Source organism: Rhinopithecus bieti, unplaced genomic scaffold, assembly GCF_001698545.2.
Source record: "Rhinopithecus bieti isolate Rb0 unplaced genomic scaffold, ASM169854v2 scaffold_54265, whole genome shotgun sequence".
NCBI classification, from domain to species: domain Eukaryota; kingdom Metazoa; phylum Chordata; class Mammalia; order Primates; family Cercopithecidae; genus Rhinopithecus; species Rhinopithecus bieti.
The window spans coordinates 190,884-212,345 of NW_016821017.1; the positions used below are offsets into that span (position 1 = coordinate 190,884).

General features: G+C 45.1%; 1 protein-coding gene across 1 annotated transcript in view; it reads left to right on the top strand.

The window, feature by feature from the left end:
* The window catches only part of SLC4A5 (solute carrier family 4 member 5), a 110,737-nt gene that overhangs the window by 46,008 nt on the left and 43,267 nt on the right, over nucleotides 1–21,462 (top strand). Inside the window, exons 5-6 of the mRNA XM_017860114.1 lie at nucleotides 18,534–18,694; nucleotides 19,510–19,662. Coding sequence (XP_017715603.1) covers nucleotides 18,534–18,694; nucleotides 19,510–19,662 — 314 coding nt within the window. The remainder of the gene's footprint in view (nucleotides 1–18,533; nucleotides 18,695–19,509; nucleotides 19,663–21,462) is intronic.

The window sequence follows — 21,462 nt, forward strand, 5'->3', positions numbered from 1 at the left end:
GAAGCCTTTGAATTTCTTCCTATGATCCCATTCTTTGAACACTTACTGTGCTGATCGATTCACAGGCTTGTCTCTTGCAAGTTGCACAGTGACCCTGAGTGGGCAGAACTTTCATTATCCCTGTTTTATAGATAGGAAACTGAGGTGAAGGGGAGCAAGTAGCTCACCAGGGTTCAGAGCATGTAGGTAGCTGAATATGGATTCCAGTCCAGGTCTCTCTGACTCCCCACTTGAGGGATAATGGACTTTGTCTTCCCTTCATCATTTTCTCAGCCCTTTCTCTTTCTGTCTCTAACTTCCAGTGACTGTTTTGACTTCTAGGGGAGGACATAGGTCTGGAAGCAATTCTGTTGGGGTCAGAGATACATGGGGAGAGCTGCAGAGCCCAGGATGCCTATCCAAGATTGACAGGGAAGGGGGACGTTTCAAATGACCGAGACCTACCCTGGGCTATTATGTCTTAACCCCTCTGAGGGGCCAAGGCCTGAAGCCATTGCCTGCCGTGAACGAGGGCCTCTCCTGCCCAGGGTGGGCAAATAGAGAGGAGGAAAGCTGGGCAGGGTCTTCTCAGAGGCCCGGGAAGGAGAGGTTGCCTTCTCCACACCTTGGACAGAGTCTGCATCCAGAACTCCTAGCCATGGTTGCCAGGACCAGACCCTCCACGAGGGCCTATCACACACACCCATGGAGCCCTTGCCAAGAAGGCCTTATGGCCCCCAGAGACCTGACTATTGCCAAAGGCAAAACACATTGTCTCTATTCTCTCAGAGTGTGGATTCACAAAGCCCTCTGCACTCCAGACCCAGTGATGGAACTGAGAAACTGTACATGAGGCTGTTTCTAGAAGGGGTCTTCCCTTAAAACATAAAGGGGTCTGGCAGTTGCCATCTGCAAAGTAGTGGGTTTCCCTGCAAAGCAGGCTTTCTGAAGATGGCATCTGAGGAGGTCCTGGAAAAAGGGCCATCAGGACCTCAGGATAGCCTGGCTCCAACCAGCAGTAAAAGAAAGTGATGACTAGAAGTTAAAGTGGCTGAACCCAATTCTAGGCAGATCCCAAAGAGGAGTAGCTTGAAGGCCAGCTTGGGGACAGGAAAATGTGAGAGAAGAGTAGCTTTCTTGACTTCTGCTCCACCCTCTTCTACTCTCTACAGCTAACCCCATCTGGTTTCCAGATAACTGTCCAAGGTATGACCAGCAAGCCCCTAGTGAAGTCGGAAGAAGGGTTTGACCATTGGCCAAGAAGCCCACCAGGCCTGATCAGTTTTGCTGGGTCCTCCTCCAGGCAAACTACAAGGTTAGAGTTGCCTGGGTCAGGGCTATTTGAGGCCTGTCACCCCCACAAAAAAACGGAAAGCAGTTTCCTCAGTTGACAGGCCAGTGGAGCCACTCAGGGAAGCTAGAGATGTCAGATGTTTCGAGAATCTAAGAATCAGCAAATCATAATGGGTTCTGGCCTTCTTAGAGTAACAGGAGAAAATGATGGGGAGTAGGGGACAGCCCCTCACATAGACACTCAGGCTCCAAGAGGGTTATGGGTCCACAATACCCATGTCAAAGAGAATCGGGGAGGGGACCCTTTAATAAAAGTATTTAATTTGCTGCAGGGAGTGTTTGCTTTATTGAGTTAGGAGATTAACAGAGTGAAAATCTCAAATCCGCAAGGAATTTTCCCTGGCAGTGCTTTGTCAGGAGTTATTAGTTTGGGGGATGTTTCAGGCCCTTGGAGGAGTCACTCCTGGAGGGATTTAAATGGCTTTTTGAGCTCTGCTGAGCCTTGCGCCATGCACATAATGGGGACTGTGTGTGCAGCGTCATTTCTAATGTGATCAATGCTGGTAGGTCAGGCTGTTAATAAGATAGATTTTTATTAACTCTGTCTCTAGCATTCACATGAGGGAAATGCAGCTGGCTGTTTGCTGATAATGACCTTGCCTGCAGGAAGGGCTGGATCAGATTGGGTGGGGGCGACCATCTGACTGTGAGCAAACTATTTACCCAGAATTCCATCCTCTCTCCTGCCCACCTCTGCCGGACTGCAAGTGTAGGGCTGGGAAGGAGGATGACCTGGATTGGAGCCCACCCAAGTGTGGAGGGCCCTTTGGGGTTACTCAGAAATAACCAGAGCTTAGCGCCTCCCAAGAGCCATGAAAGCAAATTCCAAATCCAAGCTGCCTCTGGTCTCAACTCAGAGCAGACCACAAACACAAACTTGCCACAAGATTCTTGTGAGACACATGCTCTGAGAACGTTACTGCAATGACCGGGAAGGGGCAGGAGAAGTGGGTCAGTTGTTGGGTCAGACCAGATCAGTATGTTTTCAAAAGCCCTGAATGGTTCTATGCACATAGGCAGGGATGCTTTCTCACTCCATACAGGATGGAGAAAGCCAAGCTTTCTGTGTCAACCCTGAAATCACCCTCATTAAGATCCTCTGTAGTCCAGGCATGGTGGCTTATGCCTGTAATCCCAGCACTTTGGGAGGCTGAAGCGGGTGGATCACCTGAGGTCAGGAGTTCAAGACCAGCCTGGCCAATATAATGAAACCCCATCTTTACTAAAATTACAAAAAAATTAGCCAGGCATGCTGGTGGGTGCTTGTAATCCCAGCTACTCAGGAGGCTGAGGCAGGAGAATTGCTTGAACCTGGGAGGCAGAGGTTGCAGGGAGCCAAGATCATGCCATTGCACTCCAGCCTGGGCAACAAGAGTGAAACTCTGTCTCAAAAAAAAAAAAAATCCTATATAATGCCCTCTTAACATCATTTCCCATCTTAGTGTGGGGCAGTAGGCATCCCCAGACTTCTGGTTTCACCATCCATCTGTAATCAACCTTATTGGAATAACCTCCAATAAATTTATTGGAATAACCTCCAATAAATTGAGTGGAGCTGCCCACTCAATTTAAAGGAGAGTAGGAAGCTGAGAGCTCCAAATGCAGAAATCAACACACTTGGTTCATTCATTCAATTAATATTTATTATCTGCAAGCCCTGAGCCTGCTAGAGATATAAAAATGGAACATGGCAGATCCTGCCCCTGCTCTCTTGGGCTCTCAGTCCAATTGGACATAGAGGCAAATAAGGGGGCATTTGGTAATGGGGACACTGTGAAAGCAGAGCATAGGAGCATCTAATCCAGGCAGGAGGGGTCCAGGAAGGCTTCTAGGAGGAAGAGATGTTCACATTGAGACCTGAAGGATGGCCAGGAGAGGGTAGGGAAGGCGGGAGAGGGCCCTGGAACCAGAAAAACAGACACATAGAGGAACAGGCACAGGTTCCCTGTGGCTGGACTGTAGAGCAAGAGGCTGGGAATGGCAGGGCTGATGATGCAGATTCTATGCCGGCCATGTTATAGTGTTTGAACTTGGTGCTGAGAGCTTCAGAGGACCACTGAAAGGTTCTAGGTGGGAAAAGGACAGAATCATGCATATCCTTAAGAGAGATCGTCTGGCTTTAGTGTGGAGAATGGATAAAAGGGGACAAGACTTGGCCAGTTAGGAGGCTGGTCCAAGGGAGAGATGCTGGCAGTGGGGATAGAGAGAAGGGGTAGATTGAGACAAAATTTAAAAGGTAGAATTGACAGGACTTGATAACAGATGGCACATGGGGGCAGATAGTCAGGGAGACACCCAAAATTCCCACCTAAGCTAGTGGGTACCTCATGGTAGCAGCTTAGGAAACATAAATGTAGTAGTAAAGTTTTATTACATTGGGTATTTTTTGTTTTGTTTTGGGGGCAGTTGATAATGGTTCCATTTTGGATAGGTTCTATTTGAGGAAACCAAGTGGAGATGTCCAGAGATCATCATGTGGCCACTGTGTCTGGAGTTTAGTAAAGAAGCATAAATGTATGAGGCATCAGCATCTAGGTGGAAATCAAGCCCACAGAAAAGGATAAGGTTGCCCCTGAGGTGAACCTTATCCTTTGAAGTGAGAAGAGAGCCCAGAACAGAGTCCCCAGGAACTTCAGTATTTGCAGGATGGGCAGATGAAGAGGAACCCACAAAAGAGACTGAGAAGGGGCAACCAGGAGGTTAGGAGGGGAATGGGAGGAGGGCTTCATCCTGGAAACCAAGGGCAGAGAGACATTCAAGACGGAGGGAGGGGATAACAAGTACCACAAGAACTGAAGCGCATCTGCAGAATGGACCCGCTCCCGCAGTCTGAGAAGGGGTAGGGCAGAAGCCAGAGGGCAGTAAGTTGAGAAGAGTTAAAAGTAAAAAACTGACTTGACAGTTCTTCCAAGATGCTTGTCCATGAAGGGCAGGAGTGAAAGAAGCGTCTTAAGGGGAACATGGGCCAAGGGAGATCCTTTTGGTTTTGAGGGTCAGTGAAATATGAGCATATCGTAGGCTTACAAGAAGGGTCCAGGGGAAAGAGAGTGATTTAAAGGGAAAAGAAGCGGAGGGAGACTGCTGGATGGAGCAAGGCAGCCCTGGGCACAGGTGGAGGGGCTTCTAGCAGGGAGTTGAGGGAATTCCAGGCCTGTCTCTGGTTTGAGGAGACAGGTGGGGTGGAAAAGCGATTATAGGAGCTGCAGATGGCTGGTATACACGAGCCAGACAAACAGCTCCAGGCTAGCAGTCAACGCTCTCTTGTTTTATTGCAGTGGAGTCACGCATGGAGATTTGTGGTCAGATGAAGGTTTTAAGGTTGTTTGACTTCCACCTTCTGCTGATCTACTGTTCTGAATAATTATACTCTTTGTCATTATCAAGCTGCTTTTATGTCCAGTATCTAACTTGGTCCTTCCCTCTCTCTATGCTAGTCCAAACTGAAACTTGAGGCTTATGTTGGTGAAGTAGGAAAAAGGGATTTTTATATGAATCAGAACCTGGATCAAGCTGCAGGTAAAATGTTCCCTGAAGTCTCAGAAGCCCTGGGTTCCATCCGGTGCTCTCACAACTGGCAGTGTAAACACAGAATGAGGGTTATGCTAGGGGCTTTCATCCCTCAGGGACTTAGGATAACTTACAGTTAGCACAGCCCAGGGCAGAGCTGCATGAGAGACCTTCAAAGTCCTGCAATTGGACAGGGGAAGCACAAGTCCACATCCATGGGGACAGCCAGGCAGTGACACAAGGCCATCACACGGTTGACCCAGGATAGTACGATCAGATTAGTTGGCCAGTGAGTGAGATTGGAAGGCTAATTAAGTAAGGAGAGATGGGAGGGACTAGAACACTCAGGGAGCTCTTCCCAGACAGGGCAGAACTGGCTGGCAGCTCCTCAGAACCCTTGGAGGTGGTCTGTAGGAGCAAACACCTCCCCCAACCAAAGTCATCCCTGGATAGCTCTCTCAGTTGCAGCTGTCAGGAGGGGAATAACCCCACCATCAGACCACCTTCATGTCAAAACCCCTACTTGGTTTACCTATTCATATATATGTTTTATATATCCAAATATATAATTAAACTTTTTATTATGAAAATTTCAAACACAAAAGTAGAGAATGGTTCCCATCACCCAGCTTCATCAAAGATTCATATTTATCTGTATCCACCACTTTTTTTGTTTGCTTTTAGGGATGTTTTGTTGTTGTTTGCTTTTGCTGGGATATTTTAAAGGCAATCCCAAATGTTGTAAACATTTCAGTACACATCTTTATGAATTAGACTTCATTGTAAACACAACAATGCCGTTATATCTCCTAATAAAATTGAGAAAAATTCCTTATTATGATTGGTTATCTAGTCTAGATTCAGTTTCTCTTACTGTCTCAAAAATATCTTATTTCTGTTGGTTTATACAACTTAGAATCAAAATAAGGTCTACACGTTGATTTTGGTAGTTTTGTCTCCTGTCTTGTTAGGATCACAGCCATCAGACTCCAGAGGTGCCAAAGGAAGAGTCCTGCCTAAAACCTTTTTGGCAACAGTACTTTATTTATTTATTTATTTATTTATTTATTTATTTATTTATTTTATTTTATTTTTCAATTTTTGAGACAGAGTCTCGCTCTGTCACCCACGCTGGAGTGCAGTGGCACAATCTCAGCTCACTGCAACCTCCGCCTCCTGGGTTCAAGCAATTCTCCTGCCTCAGCCTCCCAAGTAGCTGGGATTACAGGTGCCTGCCACCACACCCGACTAATTTTTGCATTTTTAGTAGAGATGGGGTCTCACTATGTTTCCAGGCTGGTCTCAAACTCCTGGCTTCAGGTGATCCACCCGCCTCAGCCTCCCAAAGTGCTGGGATTACAGGCGTGAGCCACTGCTCCTGGCCGGCAGCAGTACTTTATACTAGAGTCAAGAGCCACCACCCAGCATCTCCATCTCTGGCTCCCACAGCCTAATCTTAAGTGAACTGTCAGGGACTGTGTGTGATGCCCAAGGGGAGAGAAATGCCACTGTCATCATCAGGAGGTTTGGGGCTACAGGTAACAGAAACCCACTCAGGCTAACTCATACAAATGGAGGGAGCATCACTGGGACACTGGGGTGACTTCATAGTCTCCTGGGGCATGATCTCTCAAGGGCTGGGCCTGGGAAGCTGGCCTGTCCTCTTTCTCTCTGCTTCTCGTCTCTGCTTCTCTCAGGGCATCTCCTTTACTCTTTTGCAACCAGCTTCTTCTGCTTGTCCCTGCCTCTGGCCAATCCTCAGCTTCCATGTTCACATCCACCCTACTCAAGGGACCATCCCACAGCAATTCCACATTCTTCATGGAGAATCTGATCTTTCCAACTTTGGTTGCCCTATCACTGGGACCCAGATCAGAGGTATGAGGAGGTATGGGAGGCCTTGCTATATCCTAGAGAGCACATCCCCATTGAAGACAGGCAGAGCAGACACCCCAAATATGTCTTTCATACATCTGTAGTAATGAAGATATGCACTTAATGTAAGCAATCCTTTGGCCACAGTTCTGCCTCTAATACCAACCAGAACTTCAGAATTCTTCAATTCTTCAAGTTGCCTATGAGAGTATAGGTGGTGCGATTTTACAAACTCATCCTCCTCTTGAAGGAGAGCGAGACCACACCCTATCTCTGTCCGTGGAGATCTGCGGATGTCACTGCAGCACTACATCAATCCCTAGAGCAGTGGAAAGGTGGAAGCTCTAACCTCTGAGTCTAGGAGAACTTTGGAGAGGCTGTTTTATCCGTACCTCTCTTCTTTCATTCCAAAAATAGTTGAGGGGATGTTGTGTTAGGTCCTGTGGAAGAATTACAATGAATAAAATATGAATCTGTTCTTAAAGTGCCTATGATCTAGTACAGGTATCAGCAAACATGTTCTGTTAATGGCTAGACAGAAAATATTTTCAGCTTTTGTGCACAAATGATCTCTTCTCCCACCCTTTTATTTCCTCTCCTGTCCCCCCTCCTCTTCTTCTCTTTTTCTCTCCTTCTCTTCTCCTTTCTCTCCTCTGCCTCCTCTTTCTCCTTCTTTACAGTGCTTTAAATATATAAAAACCATGCTTAGCTAGCTGGCCATACAAAAACAGGCTGCTTGAAGTGGGGTGCTTGGAGCCCATGAGGCATGATATTTCAACCCCAATCTGGTATAAAAAGCAGGCATGTGCTCATACACACAGATAACTAAAACTCAGGGTGGTATGTGCAAAGTGGTGAGAACAGGCTCTAGAATCTAAAAACATGCCTCCAAATCCTGTCTCTTATAAGCTGCATGACCTTGGGCAGGCTCCTCATCCTCTAAGGGTCTCAGTCTCCTCACCTGTACAATGAAATAGTCACAGACCTACCTCGTGAGATAGATTTAAGGATTAAATGAGATAATACATGTTAAGTGCTTAGCATAGTGCCTGGCACGTAGAAAGTGTTCAGTAAGCTTTAGCTGTTGTCGTGATTAGGAAGTGTTATTTGATAAATGATAAAAAGTGTGATGGGAGTCAGAGGAAGGAGAGGTCTCCTCAACCTGGGCCCTTGGGAAGGCATTGTTATGGGAGAGGTGGCGTTTGAACTTGGCCTAGAATAGTAGAGGTGGAAGAGGCAGTGAAAGGAGGTACCAACAGACTCTGAGGGAGGCAGACAACTGTGTAGATGACAGTCCCTTAGGGCAATTACAGGGACTTCCCAGATACACATACAAGTGGTCCTCACACAGCTTTTGGCTCCACAAGCCTCTCCCTGAAGAAGCTTGTTCAGAATTTGTCAGTAACTTTGTCTGATAACATTCACTTAGCTGTGGGCTCCCCTTTAACCCTGAATGAGGACATGGTGTGCAGGAGGATGGACCCTTCACCAAATGCATGAGCTTGGGAGCAGAGGCCACCACCATTTCATTCACCACAGCTCCCTGGGATGCCACACCTCTGCTCCATCACCACCAGCTATGCCAGTGCAGTTCATCACTGTCTGGGAAGGAGTGGTTCTCCTGTAATGCCCAACTGCACTGCATCACCAAAGGCCCTCAGCAGAGGTTCCTAGGCCACCAAAAGGAAAGACTTTCATTCAGAGTGAATCAGTCAGCCATGGGAGGAAGTGGGGTTCATTACAGAACAATCTAAGACAGAAGGCCCTATCTATCTGATCCCAGTTCCAGACATATCTCATGTGTAGAGATGAAAGATCATCCTGAGTCTATTAAACACTGGACTCACTTAACTAATGATTAACTCATTCTGATTCTATATTCAGCAACTTCTTGGTGATAATTTGGCTTACCCTGTATATCTGCCCATAAGAGAATGCAAAGGCTAGAGGATGAGTGTAACAAACCCCTGTAACGATTGTAAATCTCACTGTAAATTAAATAAATTGGCCTTCAGGTTTATGCATCAGCCTTTGTGATCTTAGTTAGCATTAGACAGTGTCACTGGACATAGTCATCTTTGGGACACTAAAAAGATACAATTTCTGAGCCTGGACTGGGGTGGGTGCCCCAAGAGGCCTGTGAAGCCTTTCTGGTGCTCATCAGCCCTTTCTGGTACCTTCTGAACTTCTCCGTATGTGTGCTGACCCTTGACCCATGCCTGCCCACTCAGTCTTTTATACTTTATAATCTTTCAGATTTACTGCCAAGTTTGGTTTATTAACATATACATGGTATGTGAAGTCATAATCAGTTGTGGAAACAACTTGTTATACTATCTCACATACATATTTTCATGCACGTGATTTTATGTAGCGTGAATTGGCCAAATAAATTGTAAGAATGGGCCAGAATTTGCTTCGGTGTTCCTCCCATTTTTTTGAGATGGAGTCTTGCTCTGTCACCCAGGCTAGAGTGCAGTGGCGCCGTCTCAGTTCACTGCAACCTCCGCCTCCTGGGCTCAAGTGATTCTTCTGCCTCAGCAACTTTGGGCAGGCTCCTCATCCTCTAAGGGTCTCAGTCTCCTCACCTGTACAATGAGAATAGTCACAGACCTACCTCGTGAGATAGATTTAAGGATTAGATGACATAATACATGTTAAGTGCTTAGCATAGTGCTTGGCTGGGAGTAGCTAGGATTACAGGCGTGCACAACCACGCCCAGCTAATCTTTTTTTTTTTTAGTAGAGACAGGATTTTACCATGTTAGCCAGGCTGTTCTCAAAACTCCTGACCTCAAGGGATCTTCCTGCCTCGGCCTCCCAAAGTGCTGGGATTATAGGTGTGAGCCACCAGGCCTGGCCTCAGGTGTTCCCCTTTTGAAAAATCTTCCTTCCACAGATCGTTTCTTAGTGCCTCTGTCAAAGACTGAACCAGGGGAGTATCTGATGATTCCTCAGACATCGCTAGGAAAATTCTTAATGGGTTTGTAAGTGAATTAATACTGGTCTTCAGTTTCTGTTGGGAAATTCAATATCTTGATATGATTCATATGAAGTTAAAAAGCTTTGCTGGATAATGAAGAAAAACTTACATTTCTTACTTTTAAGAAATGAATTTGTTGGAGTCACAAAATGTATTACACACAGGCCTTAGGCAGAAAGCACAAACATGTCTTGATGCTTTGTAACTAATACACAGAAGTCAAGCTTTTGGGTAATCGGGCAGGGTGGGAGAGTTACAGAATAAAGTTGGTGAGGCCGTGTAGATAGAGTGATCACAGTGTGGATATATAGTTTACAAATTTTAGTTGAGTAGACTTCTTGTAAGAAACAAATTCACACCAATATAATTATTAAAACAAATGTTTAGAGGCAACATAGCCTTAGCATTAAAGGTTACATGCATTGGGAGATTACATTTTTTAAATTAGAGTGTCCTAAGGGGGATTTTGCAAACAAACTAACCAGGACACAATTTAATTATAATGATATTCAAAATAAATATAGATAGAAGCTTCTCTTCAATCACAATGTTTATGTATATCCTCCAGATTTTAGTCTTATCTAACCACACATAATGGGCAGCCTATTGTTTTATCATCTCAAGGATCTGTGTCTTCCTTTTAAAAAATATTGATGTCTGATTCTCAGTCCCCTGAGGTTGACGTAATTAGTCTGAGATTCAGCCTGTGTTTTAGAATTTGTAAAAAGCTCCCAGATCAGCGGCCGGGCGCGGTGGCTCAAGCCTGTAATCCCAGCACTTTGGGAGGCCGAGACGGGCGGATCACGAGGTCAGGAGATCGAGACCATCCTGGCTAACACGGTGAAACCCCGTCTCTACTAAAAAAATAATACAAAAACTAGCCGGGCGAGGTGGCGGGCGCCTGTAGTCCCAGCTCCTTGGGAGGCTGAGGCAGGAGAATGGCATAAACCCAGGAGGCGGAGCTTGCAGTGAGCTGAGATCCGGCCAAGTGCACTCCAGTCTGGGCGACAGAGCGAGACTCCGCCTCAAAAAAAAAAAAAAAAAAAAAAAAAAACTCCCAGATGATCCTAACGCAGCCATTGAAAACTGCTGATATTTACTCTAGCCCAGCAGGGTCAGTAGGAGTTATGAAGTTTCCATCTGAGGAGAGAACTAGAATTCAGGTCTCTTGGTTTTCAACCCTTTCCAGATCCTTCTTGAAGGAGAGCCTCCTCTTCTCCCATCCTGTGATTTGAGCATTGGAAACCTTGGCTGTACCTGGTAGCTAGCCTCATGATGCTTTCTCCTGCTCTTGTTATTAATAGAACAGCAATGTCCTCTAATCGTATCTCTGACCGAGTTACTAGTCACAGAAAAAGCCTCAGTTCTGGCCCTGCTTTGTGTGACAGAGAGCTGCTTTCTGTGACAAGTGACATTTCAAGGTTCCTTGTAGCTCCATTCCAGTCAGGAGGGGGGCACCTGGTGCCCACCCCGGCATGCAGAGTTGGGAGTCTACACCCAGGCTTGGGCAAAATCCTTGAAAGTTAAAGCTTTGCTGGATAATGAAGGAGAACATGGAGATTTTCTTTCCACTTGACCTGCTTCCCCAACTCTAATTCCCCACTTTTTGAAGCCAACCATGGTATAAAGTTCACTTTGCAATGAGTTGTTTGGGATTACACATGAACCTTATTATCCGTCTTCCACAAGTTTTTAAACTTGGCTTTGACCAGAGGCTTTTTACAGAGGCCATTCCTTTATTCATTCTGGAGAATGTTTAAGGATTTTATTATGGAAAATTCAAATTTATACAAAAGTAGTATATAGCAGAATGAACCCCCACCTGCCCACCACCCAGCTTCAACAGTTAACAGCTAACTCACAGCAAATCTTGTTTCTCTGTCCCTAACCTACTACCCCAGACACACACGCTAGATCAGGTTGACACAAATCCCAGACACCACATCATTCCATCTGTAAATATTTCACTATGTCTCTAAAAGATAAGGGCCTCTTTCTTTCTTTTTAGATACAGAGTCTTTCTCTGTCGCTTTCCCTTAAGCTTCATTGCAGTGGTGCAATCACAGTTCACTGCAGCCTCAAACTCCTGGACTTAATCCTCCTACCTTAGCCTCCTGAGTAGCTGGGACTACAGGCATATGCCACACACCTGGCTAATTATTTTATTTTTTGTATAATGGAGTCTTGCTTTGTTTCCCAGGCAGGTCTCAAGCAATCCTCCCACCTCAGCCTCCCAAAGCACTGGGATTACAAGTGTGAGCCACCATGCGCAGCTTCTGAGTATTTTTAAATATACTTAAACAAAATGAGTTTTGAGCTTTTTTTCCCTAGTCATTTCCTCATAGCGAGATCTCACCCACAGTGGTCAGTGAGGTCTTGTTACCCTCAGGCAGGAGGGAGCAAGCATTTAATACGGTTGATCTGGGCAGGAGACCATAAGGGGACACCAGAGAGGAAGCAATGGCACCTGTCTTCAAAAAGCTTAATGTATATTTGGCATTTGTTATATACCAAAGCAATCGTAAAACATGATTGGCTACAATTAATTATTAATTTAGGCACTGAGCCTGAATTAATTCATTAATTATTTTAGGCTCTGAGCCTAAGAAGTTATAAACTTTACCTAGAATAGTCTGGAGCACAGAGTTGCCTGGATTCCATCTGTTTTTATTCTGATGTCAACTGGTCTAGGATATGACTGAGACATGAAGATTTTAAAGGCATCTAGGGTATTCCTATATGCAATCAAGCTTAAGTATCACTGTCCTAGAACAGTGGTTCCCTAAAGTGCTTCATGTTGAGAACCGTGCTAGGGTGTTATAGGAGAAATAAGCAGAATACCTGGCAGAGGCTTTGTGGAGGAAGGGGCATGCTCGCTGGGCAGTGGAAAACAGAGAGGAAATAGGACATTCTGCATGATCTCAGAGGTGATCTGCAGACCAGCAGCATGACCACACCTGGGAGCTTATTAGAAATGTAGAATCTTTGACCTTATTCCAGACCTGCTGAATGAGGATCTGCATTTTGACAAGATACCCATGCACATCAGTTTGAGACACACTGGTGTAGTAGAGTATGTACTGTAAATGAACTTCCGTTATAAAATCGGAGAAACTAAAGCATGGCATGACCATGCTAGAAAAGAGACCCTTTCAGCTGGTGTTCTTGGAGCCATTCTAAGGGAAAGAGGCCATGTCCTGCTGTATAATTAGAATCAGACCTATGTGAGCTACATTTGCTGCGTTGGGACCCCATATAAGTTGAACTATCCCTAAGTCACACCATCCTATGTGCCTACAGAGCAGGGGCTCCTGAACCCACAGGGTGCAGTCAGATAACCTGGGAGTTTCCATGGCAGGGTCACCCTCCTGGCAGGGTAACCATCCAGGCGTTGGTATTTTTATAAATCTCTCCAAGTTATTCTAATGGATAGCCAAGGTTGAAAACCACTGCTATGGATCTTTGGTCCTCCATGTTTCCTTTTCCATTCAAGGTGAAAGTGAGCTAAATTTCTAGCTGTAGCCATTGAAAACACAAAATTAAGTTCCAGGTGGAAGGCTTAATGGTGCAACATCTGGATTCCCAAAATAGTTATAGAGGGGACTAGAGAGGTATCCCTAGTTAAGTGATCTCATATTCTGGAGTTTCTTAAATTAAATTTTCTGGATTCTGGTAGCAGAGTCTAATTCTGGCATTGGCTTAAAACTGGAGACAAGTAATTTAGTGTTTCTGCACACTGTTCTCATGTGGGTTACCGCCCTTGTCTGTGTGTGTATGGGGTTAATGTTTGGTGTATGTACAGTACAAATAGTTGAAGTCCTGAGAGGTGGAGAGGACTGCATGTCTTTGCTATCTGCTATCTGGAGTTAGTAGAGGATGTTTCAAAGAGGAAGCATTGCTCTTATCACTCCTTCAGGTGGAGTTGCATTTGAATGGGCAGAAGACTGAAGAATGGGATGTCAGGGGAGAGAGCTGCCTGAGACTATCTGGCCTAGGATGTTTGTGAGACAGTGAAGAGAGCAACCCACCGAAGTGGCCCTGTGCACTGGGCCACATCACACCTTTAGGTGGATGGGTAAGGCCATGGAGTAGCAAAAGAGTCTTTGGGAGGAGGGTGACAGTTCAGTTTATCTTTTGTATCATTTTTGAGAAAAAAAAAAAAAAAAAAAAGGGCAATCTGAATAGGAGGTTCGTCCTCAGGAAGAAAAGTTGAGCATCCTCTCAACTAAAACATTTGGACTGGCTGGGCACGGTGGCTCGTACCTGTAATCCCAGCATTTTGAGAGGCCAAGGTGGGTGGATCACCTGAGGTCAGGAATTTGAGACCAGCCTGACCAATGTGGTGAAACCCTGTCTCTACAAAAAAAAAAAAAAAAAAATAGCCGGGCCTGGTGGCAGGCACCTGTAATCCCAGCTGCTCAGGAGGCTGAGACAGGAGAATCACTTGAACCATGGAGGCAGAGGTTGCAGTGAGCTGAGATCGCACCACTGCACTCCAGTCTGGGTGACGAGAGTGAAACTCCGTCTCAAAAAAAAAAAAAAAATTTGGACTTATCCTTTGGTCTATTCCTTGTAAACTCTTATGTTAATATACCTTTTAGAAACATCTTACTTTCAATATCACATAGTCTTGGATCTGCCATAATTTAAATGATACTTCCCAAACAGATTTCTCCACGAAAGGTCAGCTACAACTTGTCTGCTTGGTCTCTGGCTCCAGTTCCCATGTTTCAGGTCTTCACCTCCCAGCCCTTCTCTAATCAGATCTCCCCATCCTGTGTCCATTTGATTCCCGAGGATCTCACCAGGTGCCTGGTTAACTTGTCTCAAATAAATGTATGGAACAAAGGTGTTCAACATTGATAATGCAAAATATACAGTTACATGAAGAGGAAATCTGATGAAGGAAAAGTTGTTCAATCTCACTAGTAATCAGAAGAGTGCAAATGGGAGATAATTTTTCAATTACCAAATGAACAAAGGTGAAAAAGAATGAAAATACCGAAGTCTGGGAGACTTCAGGGAAATGTAAGATCTCACTGGTGGCACTGGGCACTGACACAAGCTTTCTGGAAAACAGTTTGATAATGTTTGTTATAAATGTAAAAATGTGCAGACACAGCAATTCCACTTCTGAGAGTTTATCCTAAAGAAATTATTGAGCAGGGACTAAGGATGTTCTGACCAGCCTTAATTAATAATAAAAAATAATTAGAAATAATCTGAATGTCCACCAGTTGAGAACTGTTCCTATCAATTATGGTACGTTCAGACAGTGGAATACTAGAAAGACTTCAGAATTATGTTTTTTCTTTTTTTTTTTTTTTGAGACGGAGTCTTACTCTGTCGCCCAGGCTGAAGTGCACTGGTGTCATCTCGGCTCACTGCAAGCTCCGCCTCCTGGGTTCACACCATTCTCTTGCCTCAGTCTCCCAAGTAGCTGGGACTACAGGCGCACACCACCACGCCCAGCTAATGTTTTGTGTTTTTAGTAGAGATGGGGTTTCACCGTGTTAGCCAGAGTGGTCTTGATCTCCTGACCTCATGATCTGCCCTCCTCGGCCTCCCAAAGTGCTGGGATTACAGGCGTGAGTCACCACGCCCGGCTCAGAATGATGTTAATACTAATAGACACGAAAGGATGTCCATTAGATACTATGCCCTTAAAGTCCTTGTGGTGCCATTAATGTAAAGTTAATGCAAACATGGGCATATGTGCACGTATGCACAGGCATATGTGGATGCATGCACAGGGAGAACTAGAATGGCAGTTACCAAAATATCAACCATCAAGACATCAATATGATGTCTCCTGGTTGGAGAAGCTTTGAATGACTTTGCTTTCTTCTTATTTTTATTGTTCCTAAAATTACAAAAGTAATATTCTTTATTTTTAACTTAATAGCTAACATTAACAGAGTGTATCTTGTGTGCTAGGCACTGCTCTAATTGCTGTACACTATTATTATTACTGAAGAAATCAAAGGTGATGAGAGATTAAGTAACTTACCTGAGATTCTCAGCTAGTAAATGATGGAGGTGGTTTTCAAAATCTGATAGTGTTGCTTCATAGACTGCGCTCTTTTTAAAAAAAAAAAATGTAGACGGAGTCTCACTCTGTCACCCAGGCTGGAGTGCAGTGGTGCCATCTCGGCTTACTGCAACCTCTGCCTTCCAGGCTCAAGTGATCCTCCCACCTCAGTCTCCCAAGAAGCTGGGACCACAGCTGCGTGCCACCATGCCCGGCTAATTTTTTGTATTTTTTGATAGAGTCAGGGTTTCACCATGTTGCCCAGGCTGGTCTCAAACTCCTGAGCACAGGCGATCCACCCACCTGGGCCTCCCAAGGTGCTGGAATCACAGTCGTGAGCCACCTCACCCAGCCTAACCACTACACTAACTAACCCCAATAGAGTGAAAGTCTTAAATCCCGCCCTAACAACAATCCTATTCCTCTGCTCAAAGTAATCATTGTTAACCATTTGACATGGATCCCTCCAAAACTTTTGCTTTCTCCAGACACATGTGTGTGCACACGTGTACAAGTGTGTTTTTCTTTTTTATAAAATGGGATGGTAGTGTCCGTCCTGTCAGCATGTGAGTTCACCCTCATATTTTTTATTTATTTCTGGGGGATCCACAGCATGGACATACAGAATTGATGTAATCATGCTTCTACTGAAAACCTGGTGGTTTCCAGTTCTTCAGCCTAACAGATAAGGCTTCATTGAGCGTCCTTGTATACATATTACAGGGTGTGGCAGTGTAATTATATTCCTGTGATCGTTTCCTAGAAATGGAACTGCTGGGTCAAAAGGCATGCACACTGAGTGTTGAAAGAGGCTGCCCACACCAGGAAGGCTGTGTCATTACACCTGCAGCAGATAAGAGGCCACCTCCCCATGTTTTCACTGACATAGGAAGTTGTCAATCTTTTTAACTTTTGCCCATGTAAGAAATGAAGAATGTTATTTCATTTGTTGTAATTTAAAAGTCTGTGATTACTGGTAAAGTTGAGCATCTTTTCATATGTTTATTGGCCATCTTCATTTCTTCTCAGGATTGTTTACTTTCTATTGGATAATTTGAGTTAATTGGTTAATTTAATCAATTCAAAGGAGCATTGTTGTATTATAAATATTAGTCTTTTGATGCTTTCCTTGTTGCAGATATTTTTCTCAGTACATTTCTTCAAACTTGATTTATATGTTATTTTACTATATAGAAGTTTTCATTTATTTTAGTTTTGTGTAATCAAATCTGTCCATTTTTTTTTTTCCTTTATGGTTTTATACATATGGTTTTGTTTAGGAAGTCTTTCTCCACAATATTCTCCAAGAATATAAGAATGCTCTCCTATATTCTCTTCTAGTACATTTGCATTTTTGCTTATATATTTATTTTATGTTTAGACTTTAATCCATGAAGAATTTAGTATTGTGTTTGGTGAAAAGTAGGGATTTAACTTTCTATTTTTAGGTTGGTTGTCTTTTAAACAGCTCCTTCATCAAAACCCAAATTCCGTGACTAGGCGTGGTGGCTCACAGCTGTAATTCTAGCACTTTGGGAGGCCAAGGTGGGCCAATCACTTAAGCCCAGGAGTTCAAGACCAGCCTGGGCAACATGATGAAACCCCATCTCTACAAAAAATACAAAAATTAGCCAAGCAAATTGGTGCATGCATGTAGTCCCAGCTACTTGGGAGGCTGAGTTGGGAAGATCACCTGAGCCCAGGTGGTTGGGGCTGCAGTGAGCTGAAATCATGCTACTGCACTCCAGCCTGGGTGAGACTCTGTCTAAAACAACAACAACAACAACAACAAACCTGAATTCCCATGGATATACAGATCTGTTTCTGGACCGTTGTGCCATTGATCCCCTGTCTATATCTGGCCTGGAATCACACTGCTTTAATTACTGAAGCTTCTCTGCAAGTTTTTATATGTGCTAAGGCATGCCCCATCCCCATTTCTCCTCGTTTTTCAACTTTCCCCAACCATTCTCGTACGTTTACTTTTTTTAGAGGAACTTTAGAATTAGATAGTCATGGTCCAAAAGTCCTCCCTTGGGATTTAAGTTGTAATAGATTGGCGCTACCCATGCATTTGTGGTTGACATCTTACAAAGGGGAGCTAGGTGTCTCCAGCCAGGACTCCTTGCTCCCCTGGCTCTGTCTGAGGCCTTTCTACTTGAACACCCAGCCCATGATTCCAAGGCTTCTAGAAAGGACAGATCCCTACACATCCTTGGTTTATTTTCTTTCCTTTCCCGGATGGCATGTGGATTTTTACCTGAACTTTCAGAGGCAAAAAGAGTGTAAAGCATGGAAACCTCAGACCTTGCAGGGGAACTCAGGGAGAAATACTTTTCGTCAGGGAACATTTTTCCTGCTCCCAGCAAACCACACTGAACACTCATGTGTGAACAGCCTGAGATAATCAGGTTCCAGTTGAGGCTTTTTTAAAAAACAGCCTTATTGTTCTAGAGTAACTTAAAATTCTCTAATTATAAGTGTACTGGTAAATGATTTTTAGAAAATGTATGGAATTGTGCAACCATCACCATAATCCAATTTTAGAACATTTCCATCACTCCCAGAAGATCCCCCATGCCCCTGTATAGTTCTCTGGATGCCGCTTTCCTTAACATGACAGTATCAGGAGGAGTGGGGGACAAATTAGGGCATTCCCAAGAGATCCTCTGCCTATGAGTCTAGGACCAACACCACAACCACATACATAGCATGACCCCACAGGACACCCATCTCTTGGGGAGACCCAGGTGGGCCTCGTCCTGAGGGCCCTGGCCACACTGAGCCCCATCCTTACCATTCCAGGTGGATAAAGTTTGAAGAAAAGGTAGAGGAAGGCGGTGAACGCTGGAGCAAGCCCCACGTGTCCACACTGTCCCTGCACAGCCTCTTCGAGCTCCGTACCTGCCTGCAGACGGGGACGGTGCTGCTGGATTTGGACAGCAGCTCCTTACCACAGATCATAGGTGAGGCAGGGGCCACTGTGTGCATCTCTCCTGTGGTCCCTGCAAACCAGGCAGCTCCCCTGACCTCATGCCTGCCCTCAAGTCTGTGTGACTGGCCCATCTCTGACACCTGATTCTGCAGAGACCAGAATTGCAGACCTCTGTTGCTCCCAGGGCAGGATCATAGTCACTCCAAGTTTCAGTTTCATGTAGACCTCCAGTAGAGACGAAAAGACCATCCTCCAAAATGCCAACCAGAAATGTAGCAAAGGGGACAGGGCCTCTTGCATAGTCAGAGACACTTCTTGCCATGGCAACCTGTTCCTTTTCAGGGTAAAATGGGTCATCATTCATCTTTAGGAAATTAGCTGTCATTTAGTGGTGTGTCAAAGGGAGGAGGTGGCTTGCCTTAACACCCCTAAAATTTTTTGTGATTTTTGTTCTAGCACATTGGATTTTGCCAGAAGTATTTTGCCCAAAATACTTTTCTAAAAAGAGTTCATTTTAGGATTAAAACCATTGAACACAGGATTTTTGTGCCTCCTGGGGCAGTTTCGTATGTACTGTTTCTTTCCCTTTTCATAAGAACATTGACAGAAAGAGCAGAGTCACACATACACACACACACACACACACAGACATGCACATGCCCTTGAACAGGAGGAGGCCAAGAGTTGATGATGTGCCCAGTTTTCCACAGCTAGTGGCAAATCCAGGAGTATTTCCACACACCCCCTGCCACATTTAATCCCACTAATAACAGGTGAAACTGAAGACCCCTATACCCTGGGGCGGTTCTGTCCCACAGGGACGAGGTGTGTATGTTTTCCACACAGATGATGTCATTGAGAAGCAGATTGAGGATGGTCTCCTGCGACCAGAGCTCCGGGAGAGGGTCAGTTACGTCCTCCTGAGGAGGCACCGTCACCAAACCAAGAAGCCCATCCACCGCTCTTTAGTCGACATTGGGAAGTCAGTCTCCACTACAAGTGAGTCAGGCCTTACGCTAGTAGGCATGGGACATGCAGGGCCAGTATCAGGCCCTGGTACCTGGGTGAGCCCACCTTAGGGGCTGGGAGTTTCTGGAGAAATTCTGATGTTCTGGGGATCCCTCAGCCTCTGTCTCTGGCAGGCCTGTGGGGACCCCAACCACACTCGCATGTTGTTCCCACCACCAGAGCAGAACAATTTCTAGGGAGAGAGTTGGTTCTCAGCTAGGGCTGCACATGGCAAATCACTTTGGAGATTGAGACGTGTCCTAATGCCTGGGCCCACCCTGGAGAGTTGGAGTCAGTTGGTCTGGGGTATGGCCTAGAAAAAGAGAGAGAGGTTAGAATGCACCCCAAGAGATTCTCATGTCACACAGCATTGGGAAATGCTGGTAGAGATGGCTTGCTATGGAAAGGACCCAAAAGTTTCACATCAAACCCCCTGGAGAGGTCAAGAGCCTCAGCAGAAAATGGAACACATCAGGGTGGTAGAAGGGGCTGGGCTTATCTCAAGAGTGCCAGGGCTTGTAGATCTGGTGGTTGATATCACTCTGATTAGCAGGACCTGGGGCCATTCAGAGAGAGTGAATTGTTCCATGCACACATCTCAAATCTCCAACACTCCACTATCAATATCCGAGCCTAGATGCCCAGAGACACTAGCCCTGCTGAGCCTGTAAGGCAAACACAGTAACCAGAGCAAAGTTGCTACGTTAAAAACATTGAGGAGCCTCTAAATGAATTACTTAAAAATGGGAAGTGGGCTGGGCATGGTGACCCACACCTGTAATCCCAGTACTTTGAGAGTCCAAGTGGGCAGATTGCTTGAGCTCAGGAGTTCGTGACCAGCCTGAGTGACATGGCATCAACCCCATCTCTACAAGAAATACATAAACCTCATGGTTTAAACCCCATGGCATAAACCCCGCCTTACAAAAAATTAGCCAAGCATGGTGGCACACACCTGTAGTCCCAGCTAATCAGGAGGCTGAGGTGGGAGGGTTGCTTGAACCCAGGATATGGAGCTTTCAGTGAGCAGAGATTGTGCCATTGCACTGCATCCTGGGCGACAGAGCAAGACCTTGTCTCAAAAAATCCCTCCCAAAACAACAGGAAGTGTTTAACATACCATAATAGCAACAGATACATACTCAGCACTTAACTACCTTCTGGGCACTATTCTGAGTGCTCTTTCTGTTTTAACTCACTTCATCCTAACAAAAACGCTGTGGTGTGTAGGTATGGTTCTTGTCTCCATTTTACAGATGAGATGTCTGAGGCACAGAGTTTAAGTAACTTGCCTAAGGTCACAAAGCCAGTACGTGTGGAATCAGGGATGAACCCAAGCAGTCTACTACATCTTGTGCCCATTGAATGAATTGTGTATCTATCTCACTTTCAACAGTACAGATATTCTGTCTGTAATCTTGTTCTTTTTTTTTTTTTTTTTTTTGGAACGGGGTCTCACTCTTTTCCCCGGGCTGGAGTGCAATGGCATGATTTCAGCTCCCTGCAAACTCTGCTTCCTGGATTCAAGTGATTCTCCTGCCTCATCCTCCCAAGTAGCTGGGATTACAGGTGCCCACTACCATGCCGGGCTATTTTTTGTATTTTAGTAGAGATGGGGTTTCACCATGTTGACCAGGCTAGTCCCAAACTCCCAACTTCAGGTGATCCACCCGCCTCGGCCTTCCAAAGTGCTGGGATTACAGGTGTGAGCCACCGCGCCCAGCCTGTAATCTTGTTCAGACTATTGACTTGCTTAAATTTAAAAAAAAAAGAGTTTCTTCCTAGAAGGGG